Source organism: Lagenorhynchus albirostris, chromosome 6, assembly GCF_949774975.1.
Source record: "Lagenorhynchus albirostris chromosome 6, mLagAlb1.1, whole genome shotgun sequence".
Classification (NCBI taxonomy): Eukaryota; Metazoa; Chordata; class Mammalia; order Artiodactyla; family Delphinidae; genus Lagenorhynchus; species Lagenorhynchus albirostris.
The window spans coordinates 72,275,641-72,291,124 of NC_083100.1; the positions used below are offsets into that span (position 1 = coordinate 72,275,641).

Below are 15,484 nucleotides of genomic sequence, written 5' to 3' on the forward strand. Positions count from 1 at the left end.
AAAAAAAAAAAAAAAACAACCTGGGAAGAGCAGCTGGGTAAGGCAGGTGAAAACATTCCCTTATTTGTCTCAGTAACTAAAGGGAGGTTTGTAATTAAACTTGATAAGTTTTTCATGGGGATTGGGGAACAAGAAAATGACATGATAAAGAACAGACATCACAATATATTCATCTATTGACTAGTTATGTTGTACACCTGAAACTAATAGTGTTACATGCCAACTACATCTCGATTTAAAAAACAGCAAAAAAAAACTGACAGCCAGTCTGACATTATTAAAAGTCTGAAAATGTTTATCAGTTCTACTTCTTTGTTTACAAACTGTAAGATATTAAGCCAGTCACACAACATATATTAGATGTTTTTAATGGAAAAGCACTGTGCTAGGCACCATAGAGACCAAAAAACCCTGAAACGGGCACCAAAAAAAGTCAGCAAAGTTTTAAAAGAATGAATCAATGCATCCCTATTATTAATAATGACTGCTTTAACATCGTAATTAAGTCACGAATTTTTAAAAAATTATTCTTAAATTTCTTTGAACAAAATCCCAGTTCAGGGCTTCCCTGGTGGCGCAGTGGTTGAGTCCGCCTGCCGATGCAGGGGACATGGGTTCGTGCCCCGGTCTGGGAAGACCCCACATGCCGCGGAGCGGCTGGGCCCGTGAGCCATGGCCGCTGAGCCTGCGCGTCCGGAGCCTGTGCTCCGCAGCGGGAGAGGCCGCAACAGTGAGAGGCCCGCGTACCGAAAAAAAAAAAAAAAAAAAAAATCCCAGTTCACTTTCAAAGACCTCAAAATTGTTCAGAAAGTAACATATCTTGGGAAACTTGGTCTGTCAGAGCACGAATTCTCCCTGGGTCTCACTCACCTCGCTTCACCCCAGACTCTACTTGCTGGCAACAGAGAGACGCTGTCTTACTCGGGGGGCACCCAGAAAGTTCCTCTGTGACCACAGAAAGCTGGGAAGAGAACTGCAAAAAAGAAAACCGGTCAGCATACCCGTCCTCCGACGCAAGAAGCACAGAGCTTATAAAACTAGCTACAACCGGGATTCCCTGGTGGCGCAGTGGTTGAGAGTCGGCCTGCCGATGCGGCGGACGCGCGTTCGTGCCCTGCTCCAGGAGGATCCCCCGTGCCGCGGAGCGGCTGGGCCCGTGAGCCATGGCTGCTGAGCCTGCGCGTCCGAAGCCTGTGCTCCGCGATGGGAGGGGCTGCGGCGGTGAGAGGCCCGCGTGACGCAAAAAAACAAAAAAAACACAAAAAAGCCACAGCTACAACCGGGACTCCAGACAAAGCAGTGATGGAGAGGAAACAGCTGTCAGCATCTACATACTCTTAACAGGGGAAAAAACAGGGTGATGGGCTGGCAAATCCAAAAAAACTCATTCCTTCTCCCGATACCCTCTGTCCAAGTGACCAGGGACACTGACTGAAAGCCCCTTGTCTTGAGCAAGGTACTGCAGTGTCCGGACTACCCTCTCTATCTCAGGTTTTCTCTTTAAGTGATGCTAATGGGTTTGCAGCCCAAAGCACAAATGTTTCAAAGGTTTGAGATATCGAGCCAAGAACCTCTCTAAAGCACTCAGGGCGCTCAAGTTCTCCAGAACATTTTCTTCCCGTATTTCCTACCTCACTCTTAACAGGTCCCAGCTCTCTATACGACTCATCATTTCCGAACACACTGTCCAATCTCACACCTTTGCTCTCCCCAGTCCCTCATCCTGAAACCCCTCCCCCCACTCTGGAGATGAGTCATCCTCCAGGCACAGCTCAAGTATCACCTGCCTGCCCACCCCACCCCACCCCACCCACCCCCATGGAACCGCGCCAGTCCTTCCTCTGCAGTCAAAGCACCTTGAGAGTGGTAGAATGCAGGGTACCTGCATTCTAGCATTTGCTTCCTGCTGCCTTGACCTCCCCTCCTCCCCGTTTCTCAAGGGCTGGTCTTCCCTGCCGTCCCCTACATCACCCTCCTACTGTAATCAAAAGTAGAGGCAGATGTCAATGCATGTTTGTTCATTAAAGGATTCCAACAAGAGGTTCTCCATGACTGACTCGGAGTCCATTTCCTTGGGAAATATTCTTTTTTACTACTACTCTGGTACTGGAAGACGTTCTTTTTCAAGGGTGCTATCTATGCTCAAACACACCGACAACCGGGCTCTGGCTCAAGTCAATCCCCTTGCAGCAACGCTGCCGGGCTTCACTGCCAAAGAGGACGGATCATGTGTAGTCACGTTGGAGCCAACAAAACCACCTTGGCAAGGCATCGGAGTGTAATAGGTTTGTGCATGCAAAGTACGGGTGGAGGCCTTTTCTCCCTTGTAAGTCTGTTTGATGGGCTCTACAAGACATGCCCCCCTTACCCACTACGACTTCAAAGATAAAAACGGAGCACGGGAGCTTTTCTCTGGGAGGAAACCAGGGACCGAGGCAGGACACAGGTCCAGTCTCCCCCCCACTTCAGGACAGCTGAGGTCTCATTCAAGGAGAACGCAGAGGAGAAACCTACACAGTCCAGGTGGTCACCCTCTGTCAAATCTCACCTCATGTTCGGCGACAGCCCATAAACTCTGCCAAGCCTTCTGAGCGCTCCAGGTTTCTCCCTCCCGGGGTTGCTGACCTCACTGGTAGTATTTAAGCATTCACTGCAGGACAGCACCACCTGGTGCACAGCAGCTCAAATATCTGAGGCATCCTCCTATTATTCACTCATAAAAGGGATCACCTGCCTCTTCACCGAGACTCGCAGCCAGGGAAGGAATCCATCTCACAGCTGCCGCAAGGATTTCAGCCAACCTCCTTCCACATAACACACCTCAGCAGAAAAGGCAGTCGCCTCTTCTGTCCCAACCACAGCCAACAGACAAATCTAAAAGAATAGCCATCACAGCCCACGACATGCCTGCTGTCATGCAGACCCTCGGCCCAGAGCACGCACGGACCTGCGTGCACTCTTACAACTACATCTCTAACAGGTGATGCACACACGTGCTTTCTCTCTGGCCTCTTCACCTACAGCAACCCATTTGTTACTACCTCTGTAAGGGCGGGGTGGGTGGGGCAGTCCTTTCGGAGTTTAAGATGACAAAGACAGCTCTGTAAATTACAGAGTCACAGAAGTCCCAAGGGGAGGTGACTTCCTGCAAAAAGGACTGTCCCTACAGTCTGTTTTTGTGGTGATGAGATCACAGAGTCTAGATTCTGTATTCAGTCCTACATGGGTTTTAAGGGCCATATTCAGTAATTACAGAAAGGAAAAACGGAGGTCAACGAGACCAGAGGAACTCTGAGTGGTGTTTGAGAAGTTACTTATAACTACAGTTAGATCACTCATCCACCAGACTCAGAAGAGAAACTAGGCCTCGAGTTTTCAATTGTCCTTTAAAATCAATGTTAGATGAGGAAAAAAATGGAACTTTTTACTTTTTTACATTTTCTCATTTCACCACTCCTCCACCCAAAGGGTTCCATTCAGTTTCAATGCACAGTCCAAAATGTGGGCCCAAGACAGTTTTGAAAAACAAGCATTATGCCACAAAATATTCTCATGTAAACTGCAAAAGAAGACAACATACACTTATTGGAGGAATTTTTATGGAACCTAAAACAGACGTTCAGAGACCAGGTGAATGATTGCCAATGATTGCCTTCAATTGCCAATCACTACCTTTTCATTTTCATGGATCTAATTTCCAATTCGTTCCTAAAAATAAAACCTGAAAAGGCTTTTGAGGAGAATTATTAGGGTTTACCTGCTGGTCATCACTGTTTCAAAGATGAACAGAGAGACTTTAAAGTTGTTTATCCAACAGAAATAAGCTTTTTTCTCTTAAGTATCCTTCCAGAAACCTAGCATCGGGCATCCTCGGACCACAATGACTAGGGGTTTGTGTTTATCGTCCAAAGTGTGTGTCCGGCGATTTCGTGTGACAGTCCAAGTCCTCCAGTGGTACAGGGCCTTGCTGCACTGAATGCTACTCCATAGGGGGTGAGGCCCAGAGAGGGTGACCAGCGTGATGAAGCCCACAGCTTTCACTGGGTCACACCCCACTCTGAGAGCTCATGCATCACAGGGGAGAACAATACCACAGAAATCCTTAAGCCAGTAAAAGGAAGCTCCTGTCTTTGTTTTGTTTCATTTTCAATGCTGGTGCTTAATAGAAAGCAAGCTTAAATAAAGGCAAAAAATAGGAAGGAGGAAAACTCTGGGGACTCGGCATCCGTCTGGGACTCGAGCAGCAACAGGCATTATATAAAAATACTTATTTCCATTTCAAATCTTGTGGTTTCCATTTTCCTTAATACAGGTGTAGTGCTAGTACCATTAAACCTATCAAGTACACGGAGGTGGTTTCAATCCTCACCACCCACCAGAATCTCCTGGGGAGCTTTAAAAATTCTGATGCCCAGAAGAATGAAAACAGAATCTCTGGGGACCCAAATGTTACTTTTTAAAGCTGACCAGCTGATTCTAACGCATAGCCAGGACCTGGAACCACTGCCCCTGACCTATCCTCAGGGTGTTTTCTTCTGTTGCGGCAGGTAGGGAGCAGGAAATATTTACGCCTAAAAAAAGTGAATGGGAGGAGAAACACAAATGGACGGGGAGAGGGCTGGAGGAAGCTGGAGTGAATAACACCTTGCAGGGGATGATCGCTGGAGTGGGTGTGAGGTAGGGCCGGGGGGGTGCACACTCCCCAGAGAGAGGACGGGGTGGGGACAGACTGGGTCATTCCCCAAGTAAGCCCTGGATAGGCACTGTCATGGAGTTGGTGAGAGGAAGCGATTCACAGCTCATCGGTAAAGACCATCCCTATGTCAAGGGTTTGCTATGTGAGAAGTGATTATAATATGGTTTTCAGATGTGAAGACCTGGATTTACCACTAAGATTTCTCCTGGTTCTTCCAGTAACAGTACTGACAGGTTTGCTTGTTTGTTTTTAACTGATAACCCATATTTTCTTGCTCACTGAATCTGACAGAGCACACCCTCATTACAGGGTAACTGCCTCGAGTTACAATGCCCAGAGAACAAAGCTTTCCTAGGCTCCTATGAGAGCTGAATCGAAACTTGATCTCAATTAGCATCATGATGTTCTCTCAGATGCGATAGTGCGTGGATAAGAGATGCTGGGTACCTGGGGGAAGGGTGAGGACTGCAGGGAACACCGTCTCCAGCTGAGGAGAGCTAATTCTATTCTCACTTCCTTGTTCCTTAGCTCGTAGGGCTACCTGCTCTCTACCTGTCCTGTAACAGAGGGACAAAAATCAGGCTGTCCAGCTGGGATGCCTCCTTCCCAATTTCAGTCTCTCATGGAGGAATTAATCAGTTTTACATTATCCATCCATTACCAGTGTTGCCCAAAGTATATCCTGCAGGTCATCTGTACCAGAAGGACCTGGGCCATTCCTGGACGCCCCAGGCTGCATACGAAGGGAATCATAATATCTGGAGTACAGCCCAAGAGTCTGCATTTTAATCAACCACACAGACACGACGGCCTGTGAACCCGTCATAAACCCTCAACAACTCCTCCTTTGAAATAGGTTTATCAGAGGTGCTGCTAAATCTCTCCATAACCTCTGCCACTTCCTAACTGGGCTTTCATTAACTCACCCTCCTCCGTGGTCTCCCAGGGTAACTGGTCTCTCCAAGGTACACTGCATGGCCACTTACTCAATACCACTGCTGGCTCAAAGCTCCCAACTCAAGTCACGCTTCTCTGAACGCACACCTGATGCAAAACTTCTCTACCAATTTCAATTGAGGGTTTCAGGTCTGCTAGTTCTCTCTCCCAACCAAACCTCAAGCTTCTTGAAGGCAGGGCCCACATCATCCCTCTGTATCTTCCACAGGGCCCAGTACCTCTTAGGTTCCAAGAGCAGTGGTTGACTAACAGACCAAGCTCTTGCTTCAGCCCTGGGTTTTCCTTCTTTCACCTTCTCTTTCTCCCTGGGAAAACTTTCATTCTCTCCTTTCCATAATAAAATTGATTCAGGCAAAGGTGGGAGAAAAGATTTACATACTAGTGGGGAAAGAGTGGGGGCGGGGTGAAATTCATAAGCCAGCAACCTCAACTCTCCAGCAAACACCTAGAAACCAAGAAGATCTATTTAGTCTCTGAAGCTGCCAAAATCAGTAACTAAATTCACACACAATTCAGAAGAGAACTTCCCAGCTTCTTCCCATTTTTCTCCAACACCTCCTTCCCAGGCCCTCCCTGAGAGCTAGTTTACTCCTCTTCTAGATACAACTCTAACAGGAGGGAAATATTTATTTTTCCCAGTCACCATAAATTAAGAAGGTGGAGGGCGATTGCAAATCAAGGCACAATGAAAATCCTGAGAAATTATGCCTGACAGGAGACAATGTATAAAATCCCAAACAGCAGATTACAGGCAGTTATAGTTTAAATAGCCTTTCAATCCCCAAAACTGTCCAAGAACACCTAAACAAAGCATTTCAAAATAGCACCATTAGTGGCTCTGAGAGATCACCCCAGGCACTAAGAGAAGGTTATTTTCTTTTCAGTGGATCTCCAGTAACTACATTCAGGAGAGAAGATGCCTACATAGGCAACCTCAGTCCCTAAGAACCAAGTGTTCTCAAAAAAAGGAATGGGCACTGAGAATTCCCTGGTGGTCCAGTGATTAGGACTCAGCGCTTTCACTGCCCTTTCACTGCCGTGGCCAGGGTTTGATCCCTGGTCGGGGAGCTAAGATCCCACAAGCCGCAGGATGAGGCCAAAAAACAAAACAAAACAAAACAAAACAAAACAAAGGAATGGGCACTGTATCCAACTGCAATGCACTGTCCCTATGTGGTCTCCAATACCAGTGACCATCAGAACAGACTTTCAAAGGCACACACCCCTAGGTGTTGCCATCCTGATTGGGAGCCTTCCTTCTGGCTACTCTTACACTTGCCACGTACTCTCATCACTTCCCATCTACCTTTTCTTGTGGTACTTGTGAGTGAAGCTGCTCACCAGATCATAAACTTCCTTGAGCAGAGGGATTGCACCTTTTGCATGGACACCATGCCCCCCATCTCTGCATCTCACAGCTGATGCCTACTGACAGTCTGGAAGCCCTACAGCCAGATGATCTTAAGGAAGGAGGTATCTAAATGAGCTGTTTTAAAACAGCCCAAGCATTTCTATAGTCTTTAAAGGTATTGGTTTTCCTGCTTTCTGACAGAGTTTTTAAAAATACAGGTTTAAATGTTAGAATTCTGTGATCAATGGGGCAAGCCTCGATTTACTTTGCAGTCTAATCTGTACAGGACAGAGAGAGCCCAGGCGTAAATTCTGCAACAAACTGCATGTGCCTGTCTGAACCGCTAAGGTTAGGGTGAGTTTATCCTTGATCTAAAGGAAATCTAACCTCAAACGGCTTCAATCATTCATCTAACTCAGAACTGATTATTGGGTAACTTCATATTTATGTCTCGATACGTAATAGCATTCAAGTACCGATTTGCTTTAGGTTTAGTAAAGAGAGTAATGAATTTAACTGGTAGTTCTATAATCATAAGGTTATGATTTATACTTGGTTCAACGAATTTTTTTTACCTAAATCGAGTTAAAAACTCAATCCATGTCCAGATTCACAAAAGTAACTCTCAGTTTTGTTTCAAGCTCACTGCTGAATATGCTACTTACACTCTGAGACCCGTCCATTTACAAACAAGCTACAACGACTCACCCAGTACCGAAAGCTTATCTCATCAGGTCTGGCCTGTCCAGGCCTTCTAGGCCTGGCCTGCTGTTTCCAGCTTCCACAGCCCATCCTTCCTTCCCCACAGCTGAAGCCTCTTGACCCTTGCCCACACCCTCCCCTCCCTGGCGTGAGCCAGCGGGAATTTCTAGAATAAGAGATTTAAACAGCTCAAGCCAAGTTGTTCTTGCTGCTTAACCAGCCCTGACCTTATTGTGTCTAATGACTGGGCTTCTCTCTCCTGCATTCCACAGGCCTGGGTGACCCTCTCGCTCGGTTCTGATAACTGAGCCCGGGCCCCTCGCTGGATAACCTGTAAGTCCTTGGGCTCCGAGGTGCTGCCTGCCTCTTGAAAATCCTCCAGGGGACCGGAGGTGCACCCTGAACCCACTGGGCTGCAGCTGGTCAGGGGACACAGGTGCTCCGTCAGGCTACTCTGCCGCCCTGCGCCGCTCCCTGCCAGGCCACCAGCGCTGCAGACTCCCGTTCTTTCCTCCCGGAGCACAGGACTTCCAGCTACAGACTTCCACCTCCGGGTGGAGGGTTCCTGGCCCAAAGTGGGCCTCACAAGGAAATGACTCATATCACAAAAAGCCGAGGGTCCTCTGGCCAGAACACAAATAAGTCACAGGATCTGAATCTTAACCTATCAGAAATTAAAACCTCAGCAATGAGACATCAACAAAGCAAAAGCAAATAGGATATATCTGTTCCCTGAGAATTCAACACCCCCATGCTGCCTGTGGGTACTGAAGCCACGGCCCCCTTGTTCACTAGTTCTAAGATGAAACCCGAGGAAAATCAGAGAAATGGCGGCAACTGTGTCTTCCCTGGGTGGAGGGGAATCAGAGGACTTCTCATAAACCACCTCAAAGCTAACATCTATGGCTACTGAATATGAAATACAGAATATGAAAATAACTAGATAATTCTCTGCAAGAAATCAAGTCATCTTCTAAAATGCTATTAACAAAGCTAAAGTTATATGTACATTTTTATCCACAGCCTTAAAAAAAAATCAGACATTAAAAACTCTAGATGGCTAAACTGTCTTCCATTTCAAAATAACATAAAAACAGCAACCTTCATTTTCTGGGCAAAGCTTATTTTTGCAACACCTATCATTTTCTACAGAATTCTAGCATTTTCTGCTTCCTACCACTATTTTGTAGAAAGACTTTTCCCCCTTGGCATTATATCTTTGCTTTTTGATCTTGTTAACAATCCTGAAAATTCCAACCTTGCAATTTTTTCAGTCCTGGGAAGGAATAACACACAGTCATTTAAAAACCAAAAGCAATGTCAATGTTTCCTCAACGACACAGCTGCTGTGAGTGACCAGTGAATAAAAATTTGGGTTTCTTTGTTGTTGGGTTTTTGTTTTGTTTTGTTTTGTTTTTGGCAGGGGCTGAGGGGGTAGATGTGGATAATGACTTCTCTCCAAAATAATTATCAAAGTTATTGAACACATGGTCAAAAACAGTAAGGCATTAGTAAAGCAAGAAGTACTATGATAAAGTACTATAATAAAGCCCAGTGAATATACATGAACAAAAGAGGTTGCTCAAGGACTCCAGACAGGAGAGGACCCACTCTGTGTGCCAGGCATTACATGGTGCACAAATTCTGTATTACAAACCCTAAAAAAAAAAAAAAATGAGGCATATGATCCAGCAATCCAACTTCTGGGTATTTATCCAAAAGAACTGAAATCAGGATCTCGAAGAGCTCTCTGCACTCTCATGTTCCCTGCGGCTTTATTCACAATAGCTAAGACTGGAAGCACCCTAAATGTCCATCAACAGATGAATGGACAAAGAAAATGTGGCACATCTGTACAATGGAATATTATTTAGCCTCAAAAAAAGAAAATCCTGTCATATGCTACAACACGGATGCAACTTGGGGACATTATGCTTGCTCGATGAAATAAACCAATCTCAGGAGCACAAACACTGCAAAGATTCCAATTCATATGAGGAATCTAAAGCAGTCAGACTCATAGAAGCAGAAGGTAGAAGGGTGGTTGCTAGAGGCTGGAGTGGGGAGTGGGGGGTAAATGGGGTGTTGCTGTTCCATGAATATAAAGTGTCAGTGATGTAAGATGAAAAATTTATACCGATCTGCTATACAACACTGTACTTATAGTTAACAATACTGGATCATACACTGCAAATTTAAGTTTTAAGTGTTTTGTTTTTTTTTAAACCACAACTTTTTGAAAATGAGGAAACAGGCTCAGGAATTCAGATTATGCTGGTTTCAAAGCTCCCATCCCTTCTACTGCTTCATATGGCCTGCTTGCAAGAGAAGCATAAACAACATATATTAGCATATAATTATGGGCTAAACTGCATAACAGAAAAGGGGAGGGGACAGGGAACCAAAGAAGGCTGAAGTAGTTGAGGAAAGCCTCAAAGTAGAGGGCAACTTAGGCCGACCCCTGAAGGTCAAGCTGAGCCCATGAAGATTGCAACAAGCCTGGCATCTGGGTGCAAACACTGGGCTGGTCCAAGCTTAGAAGGCATGCTAGGAAATCGCTTTCAAAGGCTGCAAAGGTAGCATTATGTAGAACAAACTCCATGCTTCCAGCTCGTGAACTAAACCCAGAGGGCTAAAAATCAAAGCAAAACCAAAGGAAGTGGTCAGAGTACCCTAAGCCATTTATAATCTAGCCCTCCAAATTTGAGTGTTTTTTGAATCCTGGAAAAGGCCTTGCTATTGACAAGTAAGTACAATATAAAAAGTTATAAGGCACAGCCCTCTATCAGGGTCAGTCTGAGTTAAAATGATCAGACTTCAATGATCAAAGTACGAACGCCTCTGAGCAACCAAATAATGTACATCCAGGGCTTTCAAATCATCTCAGTTCCCCCACCAGGGATTGAGCCCAAGGTCAGGGCAGTGAAAGCACCAAATCCTAGCCACTAGACCACCAGGGAACTCTCTCCAACCTATTTTTAAGTAGCAGAACATTTTTCTTGTACAATTTTGAAATGATGAAAAAGATATTGATCTCTCTAGGAAAAATTTTTAGCTGTCTTTAGTTCTCTTATTTTTTTTTTAAGATTTTTTTGATGTGGACCTTTATTTTTTTAAGTCTTTATTGAGTTTGTTACAATGTTGTTTCTGTTTTATGTTTTAGGTTTTTTGGCCCTGAGGCATGTGGGATCTTAGCTCCCCAACCAGGGATCGAACCTGCATCCCCTCCATTGGAAGGCGAAGTCTTAACCACTGGACTGCCAGGGAAGTCCCTAATTTTTTAAATAGGACTTTCCAAGTCCCCTCTCCAGCCCTTAAATTTTGACTTATGGCCTATATCTCACACTCTAGCCCTTAATTATATGCCACTCTATATTGTTTATCCTTTTCTAATATGTGGACAATATGGTAAAGTAGAAAAGACAGGAAATTTGAAGTCACAGTAATCTGCATTCTTGTGCTAGCTTGCCAGTATTTTTCATATTTTTTTTAACTTTAGAGCAATCTTCTTCAGGTGTGTGTGGGGGGACATTAAATTTGAAAAAAATTCATCTTAAGTTCAGCAAGTCCTTCAGTTTTAATTTCAGTTATATTCTGTTCAATTTAAATAAAACTTACTATTTTATTTTAATGTCTGAAGTAAATTTCTGAATGGTAAAATTACTTTTCTGTACTTTTAAAGAAATTTGTACCAGAATGTAGATTGCTTTTGTCAATGGGAAAATAACTTTTAAAAAGAAAAGCCTTAATTAGTTTCAGTTGAATGCAAGAAGGGCCCAAACCCTGCCCTCTGGCTTAAAACATGGATTCAAAAACCACTGGCAACTACCAAAGTAGTTGCAAAGGGTCAAATATTAGATGAATATGATGATTATGCATCATTCATTTGTAAATAATCTGTTTTAAGTTAACCATTCGCCTTACACTGTCAATTACGGTATTATGTGTAAGATGGTCAGCTCTTTTAGTTTGGGGTCCTGGGCTAATGAGGTGAGGACTTGAGTCTCTTTTCTTAGTTTCATGTAACTCCAGACTACAGACATTTCACAAAGGCACAACAGATGTTCTAAAACCACACCTGTACTAGCAAACAACTTCAAATCCCCTGGTAATAATCCATAGTTCAGAAGCTGTTTATATGAGTGGTAACAAATTATTACACTTTAACTTAATAAGCCCTGTGTTTCCCACCGTTGGTAGAGAGAGAAAAGTAGAAGCACTATGGTGTCTAGAAAAAGAATATTGGACAGTATTTCGGGCAGGGGGGCGACACTGGCTACACCACACAACAGATATGTACATCCGAGAGGGTTATGTCTATACCACTCAACATTTATGTCCAAAGGGTTCTGGCTATACCATACAAGAGATGGATGACCTTGAACCAGTCTCTTAAATTTGCTCGCCCTGACCAGCTTCGTATGCAAAGTCAGCAAATTGAATTAGACGTGTTCAAGCCCTTCCGATACTAAAACTCAACCTAAGTCCACAAACTCTTGATTAATTAACTCCGAATTTAACAAAATAAGGCATGTAAAATCCTTAACACAGGGGCGAGCACGCCGTACGCATGTCACAAACGCTGGCGGCTGTTAATAAAATAAGGCGGTTCAGGTTTGTATGTGTTGCACACAGCGTATACTTGAGTATCTTTGGTGGGATTTTCTAAAGGAAAACAATCACACACTTTAAAGTCCTATTTTAATCAGCATCGTTAAATCAAAGGAGCCCCAATGAAACAATAAATTATGAAGCTCCACAGGAGAGGATATGAGCCTCTCAAAATCAACCGCTTTGTTTTGTTTTGAATTAGACTTTCAGTGAACTCTTGGCAGCACGCAGGTGGAAATCATGAGCGCTGTCGAGACTCACTGGCTCAGCACACATTAACTGAAAACGTCGCAGCTGGGGAAGCAAAGATCCGCGAGACCCTGCCTCTGGGTCCAAACAATGGCAAGCGATGAGTGTCCTAGGGGTACAAACTGTTGAAGGGTCTGGATAAGTACAAGGCTTCCGGAAAAAAAGGTCTCACACTAGTGTGCCACAGATACTCTGTCTGGCCCACACGCTTTGTTGTAGTTTCTACCTGAGTTAGGTCGCAAACACTCAGAAATCCAGAGGTCATCTCTAAATAATGGTCTAGCTTCTCTCGGAAGTTTGGGAGTGCCAGTAGTATTGAGCCCGCATTCCTACTCTGCGACACCCCACGGCAGGCAGCCGTGCAGCCCCTCGACCTCCACTACTCCCTTACTTAACCCCACCACTGGAGCTGAGGCTCAGCCTTCCCCCTCAGCTCACTCCCTCGCTAGCTCAGGATCCCGTCTGCCTTTGCTCCCTCCACCTGCGTATAATCAAGGAGAGCTCAAGAGCTCTGGAGCAGAGACAACTGAGCTGGCACCTCCACTCTGCCACACACCAGCCATGTCATTATCTTAGGCAAGTAATTCATCTCTTAGCTTCCCATCTGCAAACCTGGGTATTAATAGTATTTACCTCATAAGGCTGGTGTGAGGGGAAATGTGTCGTTACCTGCAAAGCGCCTCATACACAGCAACTGCTCTATAAATATTAGATGTTACTACTCTCTGGCCTCTGAAGGCATGTCAGTTTCAAACTTCTGTCCTAGCGCTTTAATAGTCTAAGGTTACCTAGTAAATTATTTTATGATCAAAAAGAAAATGGCATATGGTGAAAGCTGTTCAGATACAGCTTAAGCATCATGAGACCCGCTACTCACAAAGGACAAATATTATGATTTCACGCACATGAGATACTTAGAAGAGGCAAAGGCACAGAGACAGAAAGTAGAATAGATGTTGGAGGGGCAGGAGGGAGTGGAGGATGGGCAGTTAGTGTCTAATGGGTATGGAGTTTCTCTTGGGGAAGATGAAAAAGTACCGGGGATGGATGGGTGATGACTGTGCAACAGTTGGAATGTACTTAACGCCACTGAACTATACACTTAAAAATGGTTAAAATGTAACTTCTGTTATGTATACTTTAAGACAATTTTTAAACAATGAATGACAGAGCCGACATAATCTCGTCTGCTGCTGTTTGCTAGAATCAATTTGTTAGTGATCCCAAAGACCCCCAATACACTACAAGTTCATGTTCTCAAAAGCCAACTACTGCATTTCCCATAATGGTTTAGGAAGAACTGTATTAACTATTTTAACAGCTGTGCAGCACAACCGTGGGCTTTCTTCTCAATCTGGAGGCCTCATGGGGATGACTCTGTAGCAGATACAGTTATGAGGCCAGTGGGATAGCCTTTTAATACCTGTCTACAGCAGTCGGGCTGTTCTTCCTTCATTATAAAGTGCTCCGCACAGACACCTCATTCTCTCTTTTCTCTCAAAAATATACAAAATGGGCAGCTTCCTGCCAAGTACTATGTAACTGGCTGCCTTTGAACTGTGGGATGCCGGGTAACAGTGACAAGACGTTTTAATCTCCATGCCTGTTCTACAATAGCATTCAAAACGTGCACACACAAGAGTCTTGCCAGGCTGCAAATCAACAAGCACAAGAGAATGTCCCAAACTATTCCAGTCAGGGTCCTATCTTTTAATTTCTATATGTGGCTGCTTTCTGTGGCATCGGCCCTTCATTTTTTAAAAAAAGTACATAAAATAGAAGTAAATTTAAAACTCTGAAAACTGCATTTAACCTGAGAAACACACACACACACACACACACACACACACACACACACACACACACTATATCCAGTATACATCTGCAGTCTTCCAACTCAGAACCACTGCAAATATTCATTTCCTAACCTTTACAGGGCCACCCCCCACGAGTTTACAATCTTGGGTCAGACAAACTGCACTTAGCTCCTTCTAAGAAGAAATTGCACTGCACTTCGAAATTTCTTAACTAAACTGACGCCTTTTTGGCAGCAATGTTGTTTGGCAGGAAAGATCCCTCTAAATATTACTGAATAATCAAAGTGACAGAATATATTTTATCTTTTAAATATTACATTTTGAGTACCAACCCAAACTTGGGATGGGAGAACTACCTGGTACCATGATTTCCACTGCTGCCTGAGAGTTAAGAGACCAACTACCCAGGTGACTGTATGTCCTATATATAAACCCTCAAACACTGATGATCATTTTCCCCTGCTAAGACCAAAAAAAGTATTCCAGAAAGACAAAAAGGGAAAAGATCATAGGCAAAGTGCACATTTTATATCTCTTTAAAGCCAACGTGTGCATCAAATGACAAGTATTTTTATACTCCAGGGATCAAAGGCGGAGAAGATAAATGTTTTAAAAACTCACTAAAAAATAGCCTCAAACAAAACTGTCTCCATATAAGAAATGGCTTCAATTTACTAGCCAGCATAGCAGGAAACTGCGAGCAGAGGAGTTGGTATTTTTGTGAGTAGAAAATGTGGCCTTCTCTGTCCAAGCTGCATACATGCCAAATAACAAATCTTTATTAAACAGGGCTGGGAGAGTTGTTGAATTAGGAGACAGAAAGAGAGTTATGACCCCAGATCTGCTGCTGTTATGGGCTGACTTGTGTCCCCCCCAAAATTCTTGTTGAAGACAACTTCAGTTAAGTGAATGTGACTGTATTTGAAGACAGGGTCTTTATACAGAAATAATCAAGTTAAAGGAGAACCTAAGGGGGGCCCTAATCCAATATGACTAGTGTCCTTATAAAAAGGGGAAATTTGGAAACAGAGACAGACGATGTATAGAGAGAGAAGATGATGTGAAGATGGTTATAAGCCAAGGAGGGGAGCCTAATACACA

General features: G+C 44.1%; 1 protein-coding gene across 7 annotated transcripts in view; it reads right to left on the reverse strand.

Moving 5' to 3' along the window:
• Positions 1–15,484, reverse strand: part of TANC1 (tetratricopeptide repeat, ankyrin repeat and coiled-coil containing 1) — a 231,026-nt gene that overhangs the window by 176,164 nt on the left and 39,378 nt on the right. For 6 of the 7 annotated variants that reach the window (XM_060152820.1, XM_060152816.1, XM_060152819.1 and 3 more), the window contains exon 2: positions 871–973. The exons of the other annotated variant lie outside the window; for it this stretch is intronic. In XM_060152820.1, the coding sequence (XP_060008803.1) occupies positions 871–973 (103 nt within the window). The remainder of the gene's footprint in view (positions 1–870; positions 974–15,484) is intronic. 7 annotated transcript variants of the gene reach the window in all.